General features: G+C 41.1%; 2 protein-coding genes across 4 annotated transcripts; both read right to left on the bottom strand.

Moving 5' to 3' along the window:
- Window positions 1–199: 199 nt before the first annotated feature.
- tsn (translin) lies at window positions 200–3,416 on the bottom strand. The gene is made up of 6 exons (XM_061236356.1): window positions 2,830–3,416; window positions 2,472–2,565; window positions 2,176–2,272; window positions 1,818–1,933; window positions 1,605–1,684; window positions 200–978 (listed from the first exon to the last, which is right to left on the bottom strand). The coding sequence occupies exons 1-6, from the start codon at window positions 2,893–2,895 to the stop codon at window positions 748–750; spliced, it is 684 nt and encodes a 227-aa protein (XP_061092340.1). The 5' UTR covers window positions 2,896–3,416; the 3' UTR covers window positions 200–747.
- A 2,057-nt stretch (window positions 3,417–5,473) lies between these two features.
- si:dkey-219c10.4 (high affinity cGMP-specific 3',5'-cyclic phosphodiesterase 9A) lies at window positions 5,474–21,328 on the bottom strand. 3 transcript variants are annotated; one of them, XM_061236670.1, is made up of 14 exons: window positions 21,200–21,328; window positions 17,405–17,566; window positions 17,017–17,068; window positions 13,890–13,992; window positions 13,453–13,595; window positions 13,135–13,156; window positions 11,803–11,943; window positions 10,944–11,066; window positions 10,433–10,525; window positions 9,951–10,018; window positions 9,025–9,127; window positions 7,666–7,770; window positions 6,639–6,785; window positions 5,474–5,610 (listed from the first exon to the last, which is right to left on the bottom strand). In XM_061236670.1, the coding sequence occupies exons 1-14, from the start codon at window positions 21,285–21,287 to the stop codon at window positions 5,527–5,529; spliced, it is 1,434 nt and encodes a 477-aa protein (XP_061092654.1). In that variant the 5' UTR covers window positions 21,288–21,328; the 3' UTR covers window positions 5,474–5,526. The 3 variants fall into 3 exon arrangements, with proteins under 3 accessions (XP_061092654.1, XP_061092653.1, XP_061092655.1); XM_061236669.1 differs by having other exon boundaries at window positions 11,803–11,980; window positions 13,097–13,156; XM_061236671.1 differs by lacking the exons at window positions 13,453–13,595; window positions 13,890–13,992 and having other exon boundaries at window positions 11,803–11,980; window positions 13,097–13,156.
- Window positions 21,329–21,800: the final 472 nt, after the last annotated feature.

The following is a 21,800-nucleotide window of genomic DNA, read 5'->3' on the forward strand; positions in this document are numbered from 1 at the left end:
GAGAGAACAAAACAGTCAAACTGCAACATGAACACATACACCGCTAATTTTTCCAGGCTCCATAATAACCGTCATGGACAGGGAGAAACAACGTCTGTTCCTTATTTCCCATGTTCACACTCAGAACACCCCCACCACCACCAATACTCTGCAAAATGGAACTAGCTGAAGTGGAAATTATACAACAAGAAAAATGAACTTGGAAAAAGACGAGAGTTTACTGATCGCACAACACAACCCTGTTGCATTCAGTTAAAGCATTTCTCACAAAACATTCTGAAAAGATACAGGTTGACTTTGGCAGAATTGCACAAGATATGCCCATGCTTGTCTACATGAATCATCACTGGTATCTTAATTGTTTCTAAACCTGTAAGTGCTTTAATCAAAACTTAGTTGGACAACTTCTGGATGTCACTCAGAAGGACTTTAACAAAGTTCCAATGCCTCTTCGGGTGCGGCTATACAACAGACGTTTGACTAGTCTGACGGCTAATACAGACCTCACTAGGTTCAATAACAAGAACAACAACAAAAAAGAAAAAAGTTAACTGGCATTTGAAGCAAAATACAAGTGAAGGCTTTGCAAAGTCCGGTAGCTGTGTGAGAAGGATGGAGGACCCCTGGAAGGCGGACCGCCACGATTTCCCCGAACGGCGCAGATCGCACCCCTCTGGAGGCGCGTCGGTCCAGGCAGCAGGTCAGTCTCCACTGTCCCAGTCGGACGGGCCGCATCTTTTCCCCGCCTTACTTGTCTCCGCCTGTCTCGGGGTCCTTGGTCAGGCCTCGGATGGACAGGTCGTAGACCACCTCCTCGATCTTCTTCACGTCGTACTTGAGGCCGTCGTAGCGCTTGCGGAGCGGGTCGTTCTTCAGATTGAGCAGACGGAAGCCCGAGTCCAGCTCGTTGATGAAGCTGGAGATGCGCAGCGGCCGGCTGTAGTCCCCGGACGTCACGCTGTTTACCGCCAGTCTGGACTGCAGACGGGAGAGATGCGTCACTGACCGTCACACTGCTTTCAGACCTGGGCCATGTACATAATTGTTTTGGATTCAAATGTTTTTTTTTGTGCTCGATTGATCTTGCCTGGGGCACTTGAGCTAACCAAGAGGATCAGGAGGCCGGTTTGTATGTTTTGAGACTGTTTCTTAGGTTCCAATACACCAGACAAGCTTAGTAAAGCGTAGAAAAGTATTTGAACCAAAAACAAATACGTAATTGACCCAGGGCTGCTTTACTGTACTACAAAGAGCAGTCATTTACTGCAACTTCTGCAGCCACACACAGGTCAAGCTTATGTCAGTCTTGACCCCAGAGTGACTCACACAGATTTCTTAAAAAAAATAATTATTAACTTAATATTTACCTTTTACATTATGCAGTAGCTGCTATTTTTACACAATGTGCCTTTCTGTATTGCAGCAAAGCCCCCAGCTGTGAGTTCTGTTAAGTGATGCTGTAGAACAATACCGATGGAGGAAATTATGTTGTCTGACAGATGTCCTGGACTTCATATGCCAGTAGCATATGTGAATCTTTGCACTGCTGTATGTTGAACCAGAAGCCGGGTCTGTTTAAAAATTAAAGGAAGATAGCTGCTTACCAGCTCACTGGCCATGATCAGAACGCCAGCTAGGTAATCTTCAATATCCAGGTGAAAACCTTTCTCTCTGTCTACTTCAACTACAGGGGAGTTAAAGGGGGGGGGGGGGAGAAACAAATTAATTCTAATTACCACATATGCTATCCAATGAAGTAACGGGCACACACTTCTCGTACACACGTCAAGTCAATAAACGATGCAGTGCGTACGTACTGCCAAGTATCTTAGCCACTTCCTCTCGGATCACCAAAGTTTCACTTTCCAGGTAAACAACGAAAGCCGCCAGGAAAGTCACCCGCTGCAGAACAAACCTCCAATGCTCGTGAAATCTGGATGAGGTGCAATACAGGTAGACAAAACGACAAGGTTATTTATCAGAAATGCGAAGACAGTCGAGAACAGCGAACGTAGATTCAAACATCCACTCGAGTGATGTTTGGCTATTTCAAATAAAGTATAGAGGTAGTACATCGCATATGTTTACATCGCATACGTTTACGTCCAGACTGCTCAAACATTTAATAGTTTGCGAATACATGTGCTAGAAATGACCATAACAGAATACACCAACCTGTAGTACTGGTCGGCGGGAAACTTAGTCTTCAGATCTCCAATATGATTTCTTACTGTGCAGAACAATTCCCGCGCCCGACGACATTTACTAGGAACTGACAAGGGAGTAAATGAAAAGAGCTTAGCGAGCAAGCCATGATGAAATAGCGCTGAATGATAATGGAATCATAGGAAGTAACCTTTTTTGGTTGAAACCATGCCACGAAAAACTAGTATTAAAGTGATCGACCAAAATAAATTCCAAACAGGAAAACGGAATACACTTTCTACATGCGTAAGAAACATTTAGCCTACTGTCTTTAAAGCCAGATGGTTGATGGACACTTTGAAGCACAGTCAAAATCTCTCTTGCCGTCTGCTCCAAGACTTGGACGACTTTTCGTATGTCCTGAAATACAATATCGCAAGTTGATCAATTAGCTAGCCTGCTACATGCACCACTTTAAACATCTAGTGTACAATTCTGTACTAGTTCTAAAAGGTAGCTAGGTTTTCATTTAAAAAAAATTCGAGTTATATTCTAAGCTGTAGCGCAGTCTTCATCAAACACGAAAAATATGCTATTTCTTCGCCTTCGTCTGCGTCTGCAAGCAATTAGGCTCCATAACTCATAACTAAATACGAACTAGCTAGCTATAATTACTTAACTTACCTCTCTGATGTCTTGATCTGCACTTAAGAAACCTTGAATGTTGCTGAACATATCAGTGACAGACATCTTCCCGACGTTATTGTGGACAGTTAGCTAGCTAGAATATAACAATTGTCAACCCGATCCCCAGTGCTTCGCATGAAGAAGTCCGCAGCTAGCAGCCTAGCATAAAAATACTCTGTTCGATAGAAAACTATGTTATTTAGGTAGCGTTAGCTAACAAAGATGTCTGTCAACGTGCTCTAGCTCAGGGTCCTTCCTTGGCGCGTCGCTTCTAATTGATGTCATCTAAATATGGAACGCCAACGGTGCCAAAACGTCTTACGCCTAATCGCGGTCATTTTTGCCTTAACACGGCATTTTTTACATGTTAACGCAGCAAAACTGCACGCCTTTAGATGCAGAAAATGAACGTTTCAAGACGTCATATTCTGACGTTGTAATTTGACGTCTTTAGACGTTCTTTTTTACTCTGATCTCACGATTTAAATACAAAATAGCTGCTATCGCTTCTTTTGTGGAGTCTGATTTTCGTTCATAATGATGCATTGCGCAACCTTCAGTTTATTGACTGTCATGAACTGTTCATGCAGACGTCCCGAGTCTACCGGAACTTCCGGGAGTCTCCCGGAAATAAGTACTCTCTCTCCGACTCCCGGATAGGAGTGAGAATCTCCCGGATTCGCGTAGCTCCGTTTAACTATTTATTCCCTCCCTGAATTGAAATACAAATTGCCTACTGTAGGCTGCAAATTCTGCGAATTAATCCGTGTTTTGATGGCTCCCCCATTCATCCATCCTAAAACCAATCATCATCAAAGACCAATCAGATCATGTTAAGGCTAGGATTCGAAATACACAGTTCGTTCATGGCCATAAAGTATATAGTGTAAGTGAAAATATAGGCTACTCCAAAATATACTCCATGTTTGAAACAAGTTAAAGCCAAGCCGACACTGCACTGTGTGCAACAACACAGACTTTTCAATCGCCCAGCAGGGAAGGATGAACGACTGTAAAATATATCAACGTAAGGGTCACGCCACTGCTTGACACTGCTAAAAATACTATTCTTCTTCTTGTTGTGATTGGCTTGCAAAATTGACACTGTACAATTCCAACAAGCTTAAGTGTCCCACTCAACCTGAAGCCACCCGTATTTCGCTCTCGAACAGGCACATTTTTAAATGTTCTTGGTGACGCAGAAAATATAATAAACTCCAATATCTGTCCACTCATTTCATGCATAGCCTACATGCAGCGTCCAGTGCATAATCACTAACAAATACATGTTTCCACAGTTTTCCCAATTGTCGTGCGAGGTTAACCTCTTGTCCAATAAGCTGTATTAGTTCTTGGTTATGAATTACGATTTTATTCATACCACTTATCGCAGGTTATGGGTATGCACTTTGTACTTTGTTGTACGTCGCTCTGAATAAGACCGTTTGACAAATGCCATTATGCCACCGCCATGATAAATTGTATAATTGAATGTTTCATTGTGCTGGCATTATTAGAAAGCAAGTAAATCAAAGTCTTAGCATTAGCATACAGGGGAAACGATGCTCAAAGTGCACAGACAACAAAATGTGACTGATATCGTAGTAACTTGGGATGTCTGTGAACTCTTAGCCTACGATTCATATAGAGTGAAATCCAGTTGGGTTCGCGTTCTAATCCGTGTAGTACTCGAGATGGCAAAGTCATACAAAATATATTAATGTTTTGAGTAGCTAAAACCTGGGTGGAGACATATGTAATTCCTGGTGAATGTATACGATATTAGCATGCCTTTGTTGAAATATTGACATTGGAAGAGAAATAGCGGTACAAAGCAGCTTTCATTAGGCATGTATACCTACTTTCATGGGTTGGATTCGTGTATGCAAGCAGGGATATCGATTACACATCGATGCATTTTTACATGGAATATGGCTTGGTTTTGTTTTTTGTTGAACATCATTCAAGGTTTAGTTGTAATTTGGAATAATTTAGATTTTGCAACAATTTGTACACTGAAATCTGATTTTATCATAAAATGACAGCAATGTCATTCAACTACGGAAAATATGGTAAGAAAGCTTAAAGAGACATAGATCATCACTTACTTTGTCCACTAGATGTCAACATTTTGCTCTAAGTTGTGTGCTAATACTTGTAGTGGTTATTTTGTTCAACATACACCTGAGCTAAAATACAACCAAACCATGTATTATGAAATACACACATCAATGATCCACAGCAGAGATGCAACATAATCCCATATATTTGAAAATATATTCAGGCAATGTAGTACACATCCACAAAAAACAGCAACCAAATGAATATTTACTGTACGCATTCGAGGTTGTTTGTATCAGAATCAAAATCATAGAACTATTTATGTTGTTTATCCAAAAGAAAGAAGGAACACAAACATATATTTTTAAATACCACAACATACTTCATGACAGAACGACGATGCAACATAATAGCAACAATGTGAAATTACATGAGAAAATGTAATTGTTTCTTCCCATGCATTTTCAAAGAGTAAATTACACACACAACACATGTATAAAATATTAAGGCTGAAAGCTAATACATTCACTCATATTACAGAAGCAACTATGTCCAACATCCATAGACAACACATTCTGTTTGGGTATTGGGTTCCCACGGTGCACCTCTGTTGCCCATGGTGGTGCTTTGGCCTCAGGTCTGTTTCTCCTTGTCCAGGGCTTTCTCCATCTCAGTGTAGTAGTCTAGGGCCTTGCGCACGGGATCAATGATGTGTTGCTAGGAAACAGGGACACTGCATGAATAGCCCTCAAAAGGCACATTATTTTGGAGTGCTGTGCTAGGCCTGTCGTCATGGGGAATAAAGTCCTCCAGAAATCAGCTGAGTACCCCTCATTAGACCAGTCTCTTGTTTAGTATTTTCTTTTCAGTAGTCATTTGTAAATAAGACTAATGATAGGAAAACATCTTAAGAAAAACATCTGAAAAATGTTCTCCTACCTTTAAAACTTAAATTTCACGAGTTTGAGCTTGTACTTTTCAAGAATTAATAGTCAACTGGTATAAATTACATGCCCAACAGATGCTTTAGTTGCTTTAGTGTGTCTCTGGGACACTCCGAGGGGATGGGGAATAGACAGCTGCCCTGTTGCTTTAGTGTGTCTCTGGGACACTCTGAGGGGATGGGGAATAGTCAGCTGCCCTGTTGCTTTAGTGTGTCTCTGGAGCACTCTGAGGGGATGGGGAATAGTCAGCTGCCCTGTTGCTATAGTGTGTCTCTGGGACACTCTGAGGGGATGGGGAATAGTCAGCTGCCCTGTTGCTTTAGTGTGTCTCTGGAGCACTCTGAGGAGATGAGGAATAGTCAGCTGCCCTGTTGCTTTAGAGTGTCTCTGGAGCACTCTGACTGGATGGGGAATAGTCAGCTGCTCTGTTGCTTTAGTGTGTCTCTGGAGCACTCTGAGGAGATGAAGAATAGTCAGCTGCCCTGTTGTTTTACTGTAGTACTCTCAAACTTATTGCTATGGAGTGTCATGTGTATGCTGGTTTTTATTACATTCATTCGAATCTTGATTATATAATTAGCATATAATTGCCGAAATATGGCTGTAGGTTTGCACGTAAAGTATTATTTGTGCTATTTGTGTTTTCAAAATAACAACTCTTGCTTATATCCTCTGCTTTAATGCAGTTGAATGTATATGGCTGAATGAGTCATTGGAATCAATTAAGGCAGCATTACTTGGTTGGAATGAAAACCTGCATACACACAGCCCTCCGTTCCAAGTGGCCGAGAGGTTCCTCACCTCCAGACAAGGGAACAGGTTGGCCAGCTCAATGAACAGGGGGAAGAGGACGAAGCGAATGAAGCCAGTCTGGGAAGAGGGCTTGGTCACCTTGTCCCGGTCCATGAACGGGGTGACAGGTAGGCCCTCCAGCTTCTCCATGTCACTCTGAAATGATTTTAACTGTTGTGGGCTTTTAGTCATTCACAATTAACCTCTCCCTGTCCCTCCCTACCTCCCTGTAAACCGTAATTGTTGTCTTTACCTGTGTTATTTACTTGTGTATTAGGATGATACCTTTGCTAGTTTTGTTTGGCAAGGTAAGCATTTTATTCATACATTTGTGTGTTGCAGTATTACGATTAAATAAATAAATAAATAAATAAATAAATATGAAATTAAATAAATAAATCCGATGATCAAATAGGCCCTGGTCCTTATCTTTGTTGTGCAGGTAGCAGTTGAAATTGTACTTCCCTCTCGGGTCTTTCAGCGCACTTATCCCTGGTTATGGGTATGCATTTTGCACTTTGTTTTACGTAGCTCTGGATAAGAGCGTCTGCCAAATGCCATTAATGTAATGTGATTAATGTAATGTTAATTGAAGTGATTTTGTGTACTTAATGGTTTAATACTTAGCAGGTGAATACTTTATGGTTTAATGCTCTGCTCAAGCTTACATTACCAGCACACCACTGAGGGTGTGAATCAACAGACCCTCAGTTGCAAGATCACACTGATGCCTGTTACAGTGCATCTGACATGCTTGGGGATAAACTGTCATGCTTCTTTATATCACTTCAATTTGTTTTATTGAATTGATATAAAACACTAAAGTTTGTATAGCTACTATCACTACAATGATAGCACTCTTGAGATCCATAATACACCAGACAGTGCACAGTAATTCATCATTCTGAAGTCACTCATTGGCTAAAGCGTCAGAACACCTGGCTATCAAGGCCTGGATTTTGATACAGTGTCCTCTTTGGGACTGAAGTTTGATATAGCGCTGTAGAATCTGCTTTTGCTGGGCACTATCAATCACCTGATTGAAGAACTCCTGCAGCAGACAGTCCAGCCAGGGCTCAGCCACATCCATGGGCCGCGCCTCATTGGAGATGTCACTCACTTTGATCATGATCATCATCAGCTGTAGGGACCAATAGGGAAATCACTGGTTCACTTTTAATCCAATCAGAAGCACCAATGGCTCTCTGCTTAGCTCAAAGTCACCTGTTATATCTCCTGCTCTGACATCAACCACTCCTTGCCTAGATTAGAAATACACTAAAGATACCTGATATTAAATTAATATTAAAAATACATGCTGAGGATATGTAATCATTGGAAAGATATACATATGTAAAGATGTATGCTACTGTTATATGTATATATATATATATATATATATATATATATATATATATATATATATATATGTAACATGTTATGCTAATATTAAAGGGGCAGTTCACCCAAAAAGGAAATTAAGGTATGTTCTATGAAACCATGCACAAATTAAGCTTTGTAGATATTTGTGTGTAACCAGTTCTATTTAATTATGTTTGGAGAGAGATGTTGGACCTGTGAGATCCATTTTATCATCTTGAGCTGCATCTAGTCTCTAGTCTCTATCTAGAAAACTCCTGACATTTCACTATCTGGATGGACAGATACTATTCGGGTAAGTGAAAAATTGTTTGGGTGAGCTGCCCCTTTAAAGATGTAACTTGACTTATGAATATTACATTTACCCAGTTATGTTACCCAAGTGCTGCTACATTCATCACCTTTCCTGCCTGTGCTATAACTAATTTCTTATCATCACTCAATCCATCATCGGGGGTCTCTGTGTCTGCAAGTTTCAAAGATGGCTTTTGGAGGGCCACAGAGTCTGCAGGTTTAGTTCCAGTCCTGTAGTGTGCGCTGTTGGCAGGTTTAACTCCCATTTTTTCAATCAGCAACCAGTTTTGGAAACAAGGTGTGAGACCACATTCGTCAACTAATAACTTACGGTAAATGAGTGTTCCTGGAGGCCTACCATGTACTGTAGGTTTTCACTACCCTAACAAAGCACAATACAGATCTCATTCAACTGGAGTCAGAGATGTTTTTCTCAAGATGGGTCTGGCCCTGTATATGGCTGAGCCGCTGCAGTGTTTGCGCCGTTACTGTGGTCACAAGACACTTGACCTCTGCTGTCAATTCCATCCGCACTCAGGCTTTCTCCCACTCATATGGAATAAGTGTGTGGGCCCTCACCATTTGACACAAATTCAATTCAGACTTTCAAAAGTGTGCGCAAGAAGAAAGCCACTCTGGTCTTATAACCTCTTTGTGGACGACTGACTGTGCTAAACACCTGTTCCACGGAGCCTCAGTCTCTCTGTCTTGATGCACTCACCACATCCTTGTGGTCCTTGTTGCCAAAATCAAATGAGGACAAAATGGATTTGAATTTATTCAGGATCTCATTGTGCCTTGTCATGTCTGTAGCAAGGATGCACCTGAAATAACAAATTATTCATTATTAAATAGGTTTCCAGCAAGATATTTTCATATTTCCTTATTTTCTAAATACTTAAATGACAAGTCTTCTGCAGAGAGTAGTCACACCCAGGCCTGCCTCCTGAAGAGTGTTTCTGATCTGTTGGACAGGGGTTTGAGCTTTCTCTTAAATATGGAGAGAATACTTCATTCATCAACTGGAGAGGTCTTCCTTAGCCTACCAGCCCGTTTGCAGTTCACCAGTGCTGTCTATCTTCTTATTGATGTTCCAAACAATTTTGTTAAGGCTATTGATTCATACCGTATTATATGTCAAAGCCTCATAATAGACTGTCATTGGTACAACTCTGGTCCTCATGTTGACTAACACTAATAGCAATAGCAGTGCCAAAGGAAATCAAAAGCCTAGAATCCAGACTAGATACCGAAAGCTTTCCTATACCTGCACCATGGAAGCAACTGAATATACCTGATTAATCAGAAGCCAACTGTCCTATTACTTTTGGTCCCTAAAATGGGACGATGTATAAAATGCCCTGGTGTACAGAGCCAAAAGAACAGAAATTGTACCACTGTCCAAGACACTTGCTTGCACTGTATATTACTAAATTGTGTGTTACATATAGTGTATTACCATTTCATGTGTATTCTGGAATATAATAATAGTATTTTATCCATGCACAGCTGTTTTTGAGTGGCTGTTATATAATAGGATAATAGGATGGAGGAAGATATGCATTGACTGAAAATACAGACAGACCTACATTAAGAGGAGAATAACTGAGTCTTCACTCAAAGGAGAATAACAAAAAGTTATCTTACTTTATCATGCCTTCTCTTATCCTTTTATACTGCTCAGTTGTCAGGTTTCTGAAAATATTGCTTTCTTTCTGCAAAAAGAGAAAACAACAAACCAATTACTGTGTAGCTGGTGATTTCATCCTGACACCCAGTTTCAGGAACATTTTTCTAGGAACAGTTCTTGAAGTACATTAGAATGAACAAGGGTTTCCACATTCAAAGGATGCTGCTTGCAGGCACCTTTATCTATGATCAACACCATTGTTTGTCTGTGTCTATAATTAGACATGTTGAGTCTACAAACCCGAATGGAAGTACCTGTACACCAGCTTGTTGATGTAAATATCTAATCAGCCCATCATGTGGCAGCAACTCAATGCATAAAAGCATGCAGACATGGTCAAGAGGTTGAGTTCTTGTTGAGACCAAAATCAGAATGGGGAGTACTATGAGAAAGCTGTATCTATACAGTAAGCAGTGTAATCGAAGTTCAGTTCCTCTACCTTTTCTAGGATCTCAAAGGCCACAGCACAGTGGTGGTTCTCCAGGGGAGAGATGTCATTGTAACGCAAGGCAAGCTCTGTACGTGCATTAATCTGTAAACACAAATGCAATCATGACGACATCGCTGACATCTTCACCACAATGCTTGCAACTGCTGAGTGACAGAATCAGAGATCAGTTCTGTGCAGCACAGGTTTTACCTCTTGGACTTGAACTGCGTTCAATAGCCCTGGCGATTAGAACACATTAGAGCTGATCTAGGATCAGCACTTGGCCAGTTTTGGATACAAATGACCCCAGCAGTAGATTGACCATTAACAATCTCACAATGTGACAGTATTGTTATGATAATGTCTGCTGTTTGCCTGCCACTTAACAAGCAAGTTTGGCTGAAAAACCCAGTGTTTGTGTGGAATTTAATTATCAATTAAATTGCAGATTAATTACATTTAGGTCTTCCTGGTGCAGTAAAACAGGGTAGTCTGATTTGATAGACTTTTCCCAGCTGACCTGGTAGGCATTGTTGTAGCCAGTATGGTCCAAGTCATGACAGACTGCTGAGGTTAACATGATCAGGAGGTCAATGCTTTCCATTTTAGTCCTCAGGTCTGTGAGCCAGATGAGTCCATACATCTGTCAGAGGGGAGAGGGTGTCAGTTAACATACACAACACGTGTGTTAGCAAGAGCATGAATACACAAATGTACACACAGGCACTAACACACACACACACACACACACACACACATGCACGAACACACTCACGCAAAGACAATCAAACAGATTTTCATACACTATCATACAGTGCCGTGAAAAGGTATTTCATTTATTTCAACTGGAACTGGATGCACCACCTTCAGCAGCGATAATCACAAACAATACACTTCCTATAATTTGATATCAGTCTTCACTGTGGGGGAATTTTAACCCACTCATCTTTGCGGACCTACTTTAATTCAGACAAATTAGTGGACAAATTCCAGCATAAACTGCTCATTTTAGGTCCAACCACAGCATCTCTATTGGGTTGAAGTCAGGACTTTGACTGAGCCACTCCAAAACTTTAATTTTGTTCAGCCATTTAGATGTGGATGTGGCTAATTAACCAACTAATCTTACTTTGTGTGGGTTTTTCATTAAATAGCTACCATAGTATCTTGAATACACTTATACTTATAAAAGCAAGATGTCGGCTACTGTACGCTGCCAAGATTTAACCAGTTAACTTATAAATTAACGTAACCGCTCCCAAATTATAATTAGATCACTAGTTAGCTTGCTAGTTAAAAAAAAAAAATCCTTGGGGTGTTGTTGTAGCTGTAGCTGTGATGTAATATGATGTCAGGGCTGAGGGCCCTCCCCCTCTCACCATCTGGGTCACACAGAAGCAGTGCTTGAAGTTGTGGAAGGGGATGTTGTTGTAGCGCCGGTAGACCTCGTACAGGAACTGCTGGAGGACCTCCACTTCGATGTTGAAGGTGGATATGAAGTCCAGGTCTGTGTACATCACCTGGAGCAGCACCATGATCTCAGTGTCCTCCCACTGCCTGCCAACAACACATCAAAATCCCCTCAGAATGCAGCCATGATGGCATTGCGTGTGTTACATTGCTATGATGTACTGTAATGACACCATAAATCAGTTAGAATGTGGCTACTCGACTTTACAGCTCCTATATACAGCGACGCACGCAGCATATGGAAACCATGATGGAGTTAATCCAATGAAACGCATCAACATAATGCTCTATCTGTCATACTCTCTCTGTTTCTCTATCTCCATCAGTGGAATCATTCCTATATAATACATTCATGTAATGCTCTTTCTTTTTTCTCTCTCTATCTCTCAGTGGAAACAATCCAATGAAAGACATCAACATAATGCTCCGTCTCTCTCAATGGAATCATTCTTGTGAAAGACATCAGTGTAATGCTCTCTCCCTTTTGCTCTTTCTGAAGAGACAATGCTTACGAGACTGTCTCTGAATCACAAAATCTCCCTTCCTGAAAAGTCAATCCTTTCCTCACAGGTCAGTGTCATCATAAATGATGGATCGCTCGTGTGACCCATGCGGACACACTCGTGACCTATGCTGACACATGGATGACATATTTGACATATACTGACACATGCGTGACACACTTGCTGACAGCCCAATAAGTAACCGATGGCTAAGGAGATGCTCTGCATGCAGTATGCAGTGTGTGGAGTTGTTCCCTTGTATTTGGAGCCCTGGCGCACATACTGTATGACTGGACTGGTATAATACAGATGCCCTGGAACCCCCAGCCCTGTATTCCCTGCCTGTGATATTGTAATGCACCTTCAAAGCAGCTTATTTCTGAGCCTTAATGGCAGGAACGTGCTACACCCATTCATATTGATATGAGCATCTGATGAAAGGGACTCATCACCCTTGCTTTGTTTAAGAGGACAATCCAAGCCGCATGTGCAGGTTTTTGTGTCCTGGTCAGACTTTCACATTTTGAGGTTTTCCATGACATAGTGAATGCTATCCTGTTCAAGTCTGAACAAGGAAACAAGGGACATTGGGGCATCTGTAAAATCCCAGACAGATGAGCTTCTGAAAATGACACTGGAACTATGATGGTGATTGTGAGGCGATGAAGACTGAGAGCACATCAGACTGAAATTAACTCACCAGTTGTCAAAGGTGGGGGTTTTGAGATATTGTCTCACCTCGTCTGTGACTTCTAGAGTGCTGCGTAACAAACAACAATCACAACCCTCCAGCAATAACAACAACCGGACAACACGCATCAAATACATCAAAGTATTTAAACTGCGCGCCTGTAGCTAAACTGATCTCAGTATATGTATATAATGTTCTAATGTTGTGGTGTGTGTTGCAACTTATTAAAACATTTTTATAATAATTATTATAATGAACTATATGTAATTTAAACCCCTTTTCGTTTTTGTTTATGGAATTCTGAAATCAATAAAATTTTTGGATTTTTTATTTTTCCATAATGGACAGACATGGTGCAAACATGCCTCATCTGGAGAAATTTGTCCCGCACACGCTCACACTCCTCGCGGTTCTTACGCAGCGTCCTCTTATGGTAGAAAGGGGATGGCTTGCATTTCCCCTCTGACAGTTCCTTGAAGAGCCCCAGCCAACTTAGGTGTTCGACAGACTGAGGGGACACAGGTAGAGGGTTTGCAGCCTGAATATTCCACAATATCTCTATCACAGCACTGGGAATTTGTGTTTATTAAAAGCGAAGATAGTGCCCACCAATCACCAATCCTATCCTTGCAGTCCAACCATGGACATTGTTCAGTCATACTCTAAAGGAAAGGCTATAGGATGTCTATAGGGTGGCAGAGCTGCTACTAAAAGTCCCAAATTAATCAGATGCAATAAAGATGAGCCGTAGAAATGAACTGTATCACTTATCATATGCAGGCAAGGTAGGTTATCTTCATACCTCAAGTTTCTCACGGAACATCTCCACCTGAGTTTTCATCTCATAAACAACAGTCGGCGTCTCCCCAGACTCAAACAAGATCTTCTTCTCCAGGCTCTGTAATCTGCGTTTGGGCAACAGAAGGTCTGTGGTAATGGTCTTGGTAAGGGACTATGGTAATGGTCTTGATAAGGTCTTCAAAATGTTGATTTTGAAAGATGGACATTTCAACTACACCTATAGCAGTGACAGAACCTTTAATGTGAAGAATATGGAGCAGATCATGTGTGTCACGTCCATGCCCTTTTGCCGTTGTGTTTTCTGTGCATTCACTCCTTGCTCCCCCACAGATTTTTTCTGTTTCCTTTGCATTTTGTGTCTTATGTCCCTGTTCTCTTTCCGTAGTCCATTCTGTTCTTCCTGTTCATTCTTCTCACCTGTGTCTCTACCCTCCACTCCTTATATGTATTTCCTTCCTGTCTCTTGTTTCACCTGTTACTTGTTGTTTGCTCATTAGTTTTGTATTTGTAAGCCTGTCTTTTTCAGTTCTTGTTGCTAGTTTGTCATATCCTGTACTTGATTCCATCCCTGTATATTGCTGTCCCTGATTCTACTTCCTCGTTCCGTTGCCTTTGTGGTTTCTGCTCTGTTTTGGTTCTGTTTGGGATTTCCTGGGTTTTTTTTTATTTATCTCTACCTGGCTTTGAACTCTGTGGTTCTCTGTTGGATTTCTTACTTGTACCTTTACTTGCTTGGAATGCCTACCGGAACACTGCCTGTTTACCATTACACTTCTGATTTCCCTGGATTTACCCGTCTGCCTAGATTTCGACCATTGGCTGTTTTTTGGATTACATTCTTTGTCTGCCCTTTTTGAATAAAGCCCGCCTTATTCATTAGAGTTGTTCCGATACCGATACCAGTATTGGAAATGCCTTCAATACACCCCAAAAAGCTGGATCGGGTATCGGCTAGTACGCATTTCTATGCACCGATCCAATACCACATAATTCATCATGTGATGATAGCTCATTTACGCTACTCAGGCAAACAACAACACTTGCGGTGTTATTGAAGAGTGTAGTAAGAGCTAGCAAAATCCCACCAGTAAAACGGCGATGTCCACAGCATGCAAGGCTTTAGTATCGAGGAGTGGCACTACTGTTGCCAATTTCAACACCAGCAATCTTATTTAATTTAAAGGTACATCACGCGAAAGAGCATGATCGGTTTGTCAAGGCAAAGGGGAACTGAGTTTTAAACGTTAGGTTCACAGAAGATCCATGTTTATTCGTTGACACACAAATCCAAACTACTGGCAAACTGAACGTAGCTTTCCACTATGCTGTATCTACATAAAAATAAACAAAGTAGCTAATACATCATTGGACAAATGCTGCAGGGAATATCACAGTACGCGGTTTCCATTCTAAACTAGCAATCTGCAGCCATTTCAGAGGGTTAAGAATGCAAATACCGCAGGGAATTGAATGCTAAAGCACTATAGTTATCAAATGTATATATATATATATATATATATATATATATATATATATATATATATATATAAATTAACGCACAGGTATCGGAATCGGTATCAGGAAGGAAAAAATGGTATCAGAACATCTCTGTTATTCACTTTTTTTCTCCAGGACCCATCTGAACTCTTTTCCCCGGGCTCTTTTCTCCAGTGCCTCCCTGGACCAAATCTACCATTTCGCCCCAGTTCGCTCCAGCCCTGTCACCCCATCTGCCATCCTTGGTTGCGCCTCCGGTACCTTCTCTGTCTCCGACTCCAATGCCACCTCTACCTTCGCCCACAGTCTCAACCTCCTCTTCGGCCCTCCCTGGCACAATCAGCTAGGGCACTCTTTTGGGCTCTGTCCATTGAGTGTTCCCCGGGGACCAAGGCCCCTGCTCCGGAGCCATTCCAGACTTTGTCTCCGGATTCATTCAAGGACAGAACCCCCGACGAGTCCTGTCCAGGACCCCATCTCTGGCTCTGTCCCAGTTCCTCTCCACAGCTCTACCCCAGGCTCTGTTCTCAACGTGTGAACGGGTCCTGTCCAGAGCCCTATTTCCATCTCCGTCCCAGCCTTCTCCAGGTCTGACGCCCGACACCGTCCCAGGTTTCGGCCCTTGTTCTGCCCCTGGTGTCAATCCAGCCTCTGCCCCAAGCTCTGTCCAAGGCCCTTACTCTGACGCCATTCCGGACCCTGTCCAAGGCTCCGTCTCCAGCTCCCTCCCAGGTCCTACCCTTGGATCCATTCCAGACTCCTGTTCAGGCCCTGTCCCAGGCTTTTGCCCCGGTGCCGGTTAAAGCCTTGTGTCATGCCCAGAGTCTGGCTCATGTGTCGGCTATGCTCCAAGACCCAGCTTCTATGCCGTCTCCAACTTCGGGCCTCTCCAGGCCCAGCCCACTGAAGCCCCTGGGTCATCCATGATCCTATAGGTGCCTGAAGTCCTGCGGTCCCCAAAGCACCGTGGTCAGCTGAAGTCCGGTGCTCTCCTGAGGCCCCGCGGTGACCTGAAGCTCCATGGTTGCATTAAGCTCTGTTTCCCTGAAGCCCCAGGGTCGTCTGAAACCCCTCGTTCACCTGAAACCTCAGTCCTCCAGCCCTTCTGAACCACCTCTGTCCCTCCGGCACCTCTGAGCTATCCTAATCCCATCGGCGCCTCCCAAGCACCCTCACCTGTGTTGCCCCAGTTTCCTTCACCACTCCTGCTGGTTTGATTATTCCGGTCTCCCTTGTTCTGCTCTGTTTTGGTTCTTTTGGATTTCCTGTTTTTTTTTTTTATCTCTGACTGGCTTTGGACTGTGTGTGGGATTTCATATTTGTACCTTGCTTGGACTGCCTACCGGTTTTTGTACTCCCTGCCTGTTTACCATTACGCTTCTGATTTCCCTGGATTTACCTGTCTGCTTGGATTTTGACCGTTGCCTGTTTTTAGAATTACGTTTGTCTGCCCGTTTTGAATAAAGCCTGCCTTATTCATTTTATCCCTGAGTCTGCATTTGGTTTCTGTCCTGTAATCCTGACACTGTGGCTCCCTGGGACCAGTTGTGGTTCCAGAGAGCCACCGGGTACACTGGACGTCAATTTACAACCAATCGACTAAAACTATTTACAACTGTAAGGATACTTACCTTTTTTCCATGGAAGAAAGATCAAACCCTAAAGCAACTGTAAGTTCTTCACCTGCAATAGAGAATTATGAAAAAAAATTATTTTGGAGAATTGTGCTCAAAGATGAATATTCTTATTGGCAAATATATTTTCTCACTCTAACAGCTGTGATGTATGGACGATCGCTGTGATGTATAGTATTTTCTTATAGCAGTGCAGTCTGGCCAAACCACAGTATCAATGTAGTTTCTTTTGTTACATATCATTTGGTTATTCCAATGTATTTGAACAAGTTTAGAATGTATTTCTACTCTGAATTACCAGTAAGCAAAATCTACCAATCAAATCAAATATTTCAGTGTAGCTATAATGTTTCTGCAAGTAGATGACACATCTCACAGGTCATACCCAAAGGCTTTCTGTTACAGTCTGCAGCCACCACCTCTAGTTTGTAGCAGGCATGGGGGTTGTTGGGCTCCAGATGGGGGGAGATATTGATGATGCTGCCATTGGTGTTGTACAATTTCAGAATGTCATGGGGGCCAGCTTCAGCTGCCACTCGGAACAGATCTGTCAATCAGAAAAATGACACTCCCATGTCCTCCTTATCTTTTGACATGGCTGCTATACAAGGCATATTAAAACCAACAATCACTTCATGCACATTACCACATTAGTGGCTTTTATAAATCAAAGATGGGCTCTGGGTTGGTCAAATATGATGTGCTAATTCTACTCGTCTGCCTAATAGCATCTATGAACCTAAATTGTTGTTCTTTCTGTTTTGATGTTATATGTACTGTATATCCTACCATTTTCGCCTTATAAGTACAGTAGTGTGCAACAATGTGGGCACCCCTGGTCAGAAAGCCTTTTTCAATTAATATCTAAGTGAACGGAAGCAAACTTGACCTCTAAATAGTACAACGTTAAACATGACATATTTCATAACCTTTTTTTTTTTTTTACAGTTTCAAAATAAACATTTTAAAAAAGGAAAAAGGCACTGTTCAAATGTTTGGGAACCCTGCCAGTCAGTACTTTGTAACGTTTACAACAGCTTGTAAATGCATCCTGTAGGAGTCAAAATAATCCGGACAATGAAATCTGACAAATGTAGTATCATTCTGTATTTACAATACTGGAGTGTCAGACATTATATAGAGCTCTCCCTTAATAGCTTTGGAATTTCTAGTCATGTTTAGTGTGTGTGCTGTGCATACATTAATTGTGTGAATGCATTTAGTGTGCGTGAATGCATTTATTGTGTATGAATGCATTTAGTGTATGCAAATACACTTGGTGTGTGCATGCATGTAGTGTGTGAATAGATTTAGTGTGTTTGCATGCATTTAGTGTGTGAATATATTTAGTGAATATAATGAATGTCTGTGAATGTATTTAATTTGTGTGAATGCAATTAGTGTATGCATTTAATGTGCATTATGCCATCTTAATTATTCCTATGTTCTCACACTTAAATAGTGAAGTCAACAGAGAAGTGAAGCACCAGATGCTGAGGATGCCATATGTCTGCTGAGAGGCAATGCCCTTCAGTTTAAAAGTGAGCTGTCAATTGCATCTGCCTTAAACCATGTTAACCTCTGAGACGCAAGCTGTATTGTTAGAAACATGGCAACATATAATTTCTTATGCAGTTCTCAGAAAATAAGTGTGAAGAGAAATGATTAAACCAATTCATATGATATACCATAAAATACATGTAAATTCTATAAATTAAATACATTGTAATTTAATGTAATTGTGAGTAGCGTTTGCTCTTTGAACACAGTGTTATGACTGTACTTTGCACCTGTTTAGCTAGAAATCAAAACTTTCTATCCAAGCAAGCATAAACCTACTTTGTATAATTCAGTATTTGTGGCCCAGCAAAAATGAACCAGGTTGCAATAGTTTGGTTTGGTTTGCTCTGTGGAAAACTACATGTGCCCAGCTGTTTAGCTGTCCACTGTGCAATCACTGGCCAATTTAGGTTGCTAGCTGATTGTCATGTCATGTTTGGCCGTATAAAGTGTTTCCAACTGTGTGCCAACAGCGGTAACTTGCATAGGGTCAATTTACTAGCCACAGATGCACAGGCATCTTTTTTATTCCCACAAAAAAATGGATGACAGTAATAAGAGACAGGACAACTGAAAAGAACAGCACACAGTGTTTATTTTTGGAAAATGGAATAGATATCGTAATCCCTGACAAAGAAGAACTGCAGTAGTCCACAGTGTTACTGTGAAACAATAACTATTCAATCATCACTATTAAGATATAAAATCCCCTGGAGTTCCTGTAAAATTGCAACAGTAAGTTAAGTGATTTTGCCTTGCCTTTTACAGTCACCCTTTATGTGGGATCTTTTAACTTGACACAAAATCTAACTAAACCAGAATAAAAGCCATTAAAAAATCTAAAAGGATGGGGGTCAGCTAGGGGCTTAAATAACTGCACTGATACTGTATGCTGGAGCAGAGGGACCACAAATTTGCTGAAATGGTCTCCCTGATCTGAGCAGTTAGACTCCTGATGGAGAATCTTTAACAATACCAGTGAAGTGACCAGAACACTGTCGTTATCTACCATGTACCATGACGTAGGGATGATATAAAAGGACCCCCACCTTTGCTGAAAAGGGGCAAAGTCCCCCCGATCTCAGCACTTTGTCTCTCCTGTGGGAGAATCTTTTTTTTCAATCACTATACCAGTGATCTAAAGTAGGAGGAGTATCTTTAAACCAGTTTAACAAGATGAATTTCTGAGTGACAAACAGTATTTTCTTTACAAGAGACCGCTGGTTAAAGACTAGACCAATGCCATTACCTACCATCAAAATAATGATAATAATAATAATGATTTTCTAAAACATGGCTGCCAAAAATATGCTCAATTTCATTACTTATTTTAGCCCAGAAAATAGTAATTGAATCAAAATGAATGTGCCAATGTGTCTCTCAATTGTGCATTCTGTACATATTGAAAAGAACTGTTGCTTTTTCTTAGTGCAAGTCACAGGGGGGCGATGAGGACGCAACATTATTTATACTGAATTTCCCTGGCCCAACTGAGCCAAACTGAGCTTTCTTCCAGGATTCCGGTGTTACACCCTAGGCCACTCTGCCAGGTTTGCAACATAGCATGAGTATTCTCAGTTGAATTTGAGTAAATATTCAAATACTTAAAGACTATAAAACAAGGAAATACAATTTTGCAAGTCAGATAGTTGAGACAAAAAGGCATCAACAAGAGTTTGAGCAGAAAACCCAGATGGAAAGATTACTATTGTTTTTATGAAATGCCTAACCTGGAGGTAGGCAAAATAATTTGGATTCAGAATGTTGAATTTCACCAGAATATGTTGGAAAGATAAAAAGCCATTATTTTCAAATCATATTTGAAATGACATTTTGGTAATCCTATTATTTCGCCTATGTATCTGACTGCTTTTTTTTTTCTTCTTATTTCTCAGTCTCATAATAGCTTCCCTGACTCTGGGCCTCATGTTGACAAATGCCAATAACAGATTCCGAAGGAAATCAAAAGCCTAGAATCAAGACTAGATACTGAAAGCCCTCTAGATACCTGCCCAAAGCAAGTGATTGAACACACCTGACAAATCAGAAACACTGGTGAAACCATTTATCCCAAATATTGTGGTGCCCTGAAACAGGGAGAATATGCTGTCATTTATACATGGTGAAACTGTGTATGGAAGGAGGGTGGACTGTCCTCAAAAGATTAAATATGTGATTAATTCAATCTCTAAAATGTTTTTTTTATAGGCGGAAGGCTCTAAAACGGAGCCAGCATTTGCAACTCTATAAAAATGGAATATGCAGATAATGGTCACTTCAATAATGTATGAATGGGTGAACTTGGCAAAATTGTAAATGGTGATAGTACTTGGTATCGGATTCTGAGATACTTGCCACTTCAATCCAACTAACATAGTTCTAAGCCAAATGGAATTGATAGAGAGTAGGGGGTTACATACACTGCTGTACATGACCCTGAGCCACTGATTGCTCCTGATGTATTGCCATAACATCTCAGTCCACTTGTAGCGAAATATTTCATATATTCACTCCGCATACTGCACCATGCATATACGTACTATATATACTTTTCAGTTTTGCCAGAATATATTCACAAGAAATAAATTATTACCATAAATAACAACTTTAAGATACCTACCTTTGACATCCTGAGCCGGGCAGTCAGGAAGAAACTCTGCTTTTTCTGGTCTCCCATTCACCGTGAAGTAAATTATTCTTGTGGCCATTTTAACGAAAGCAGCTGTGAGCCCTAGCTTTTGCCGTCTTACTGATGAAACAACTTCAAAGGACCAAAACATCCTTTAAATGACAACTTCCCCGCCCCTCTGCCCCTTTCTCCCCTCCCAAACGGATATACGCCTTCTATGTAAGGAATAATTCCCTATGAACTAGTCAGTTAATTGATAGCAATAGTTGTTCAGCACAGCTGTCAAAATCAGCTGGTATGTGTCGTTACAGCCAGTCCCGTAAAACGACATATTCAGTTATTCACGCTATAGCCTAGTTGACAGAGAATATCAGTGTATTCATATATTTTATAGCATCTCGTTTATGCCAGTTGATTTTGACAGCTGTGCTGTACAACTCAACGAATTATTGAGGTCTTTCTATGCTTCCGTTAAAAATATTAGTTAATAGCCTGATGCTTTATTTCCTTTCGGTGAACTAGTTAACTTTACTTCGACAATGCAGTTGGTTTTTTGTGGCAGCAAGCATTTTTTTTGTCAGCAACTATTTTA

Source organism: Conger conger, chromosome 3, assembly GCF_963514075.1.
Source record: "Conger conger chromosome 3, fConCon1.1, whole genome shotgun sequence".
In the NCBI taxonomy this organism is placed as follows: Eukaryota; Metazoa; Chordata; class Actinopteri; order Anguilliformes; family Congridae; genus Conger; species Conger conger.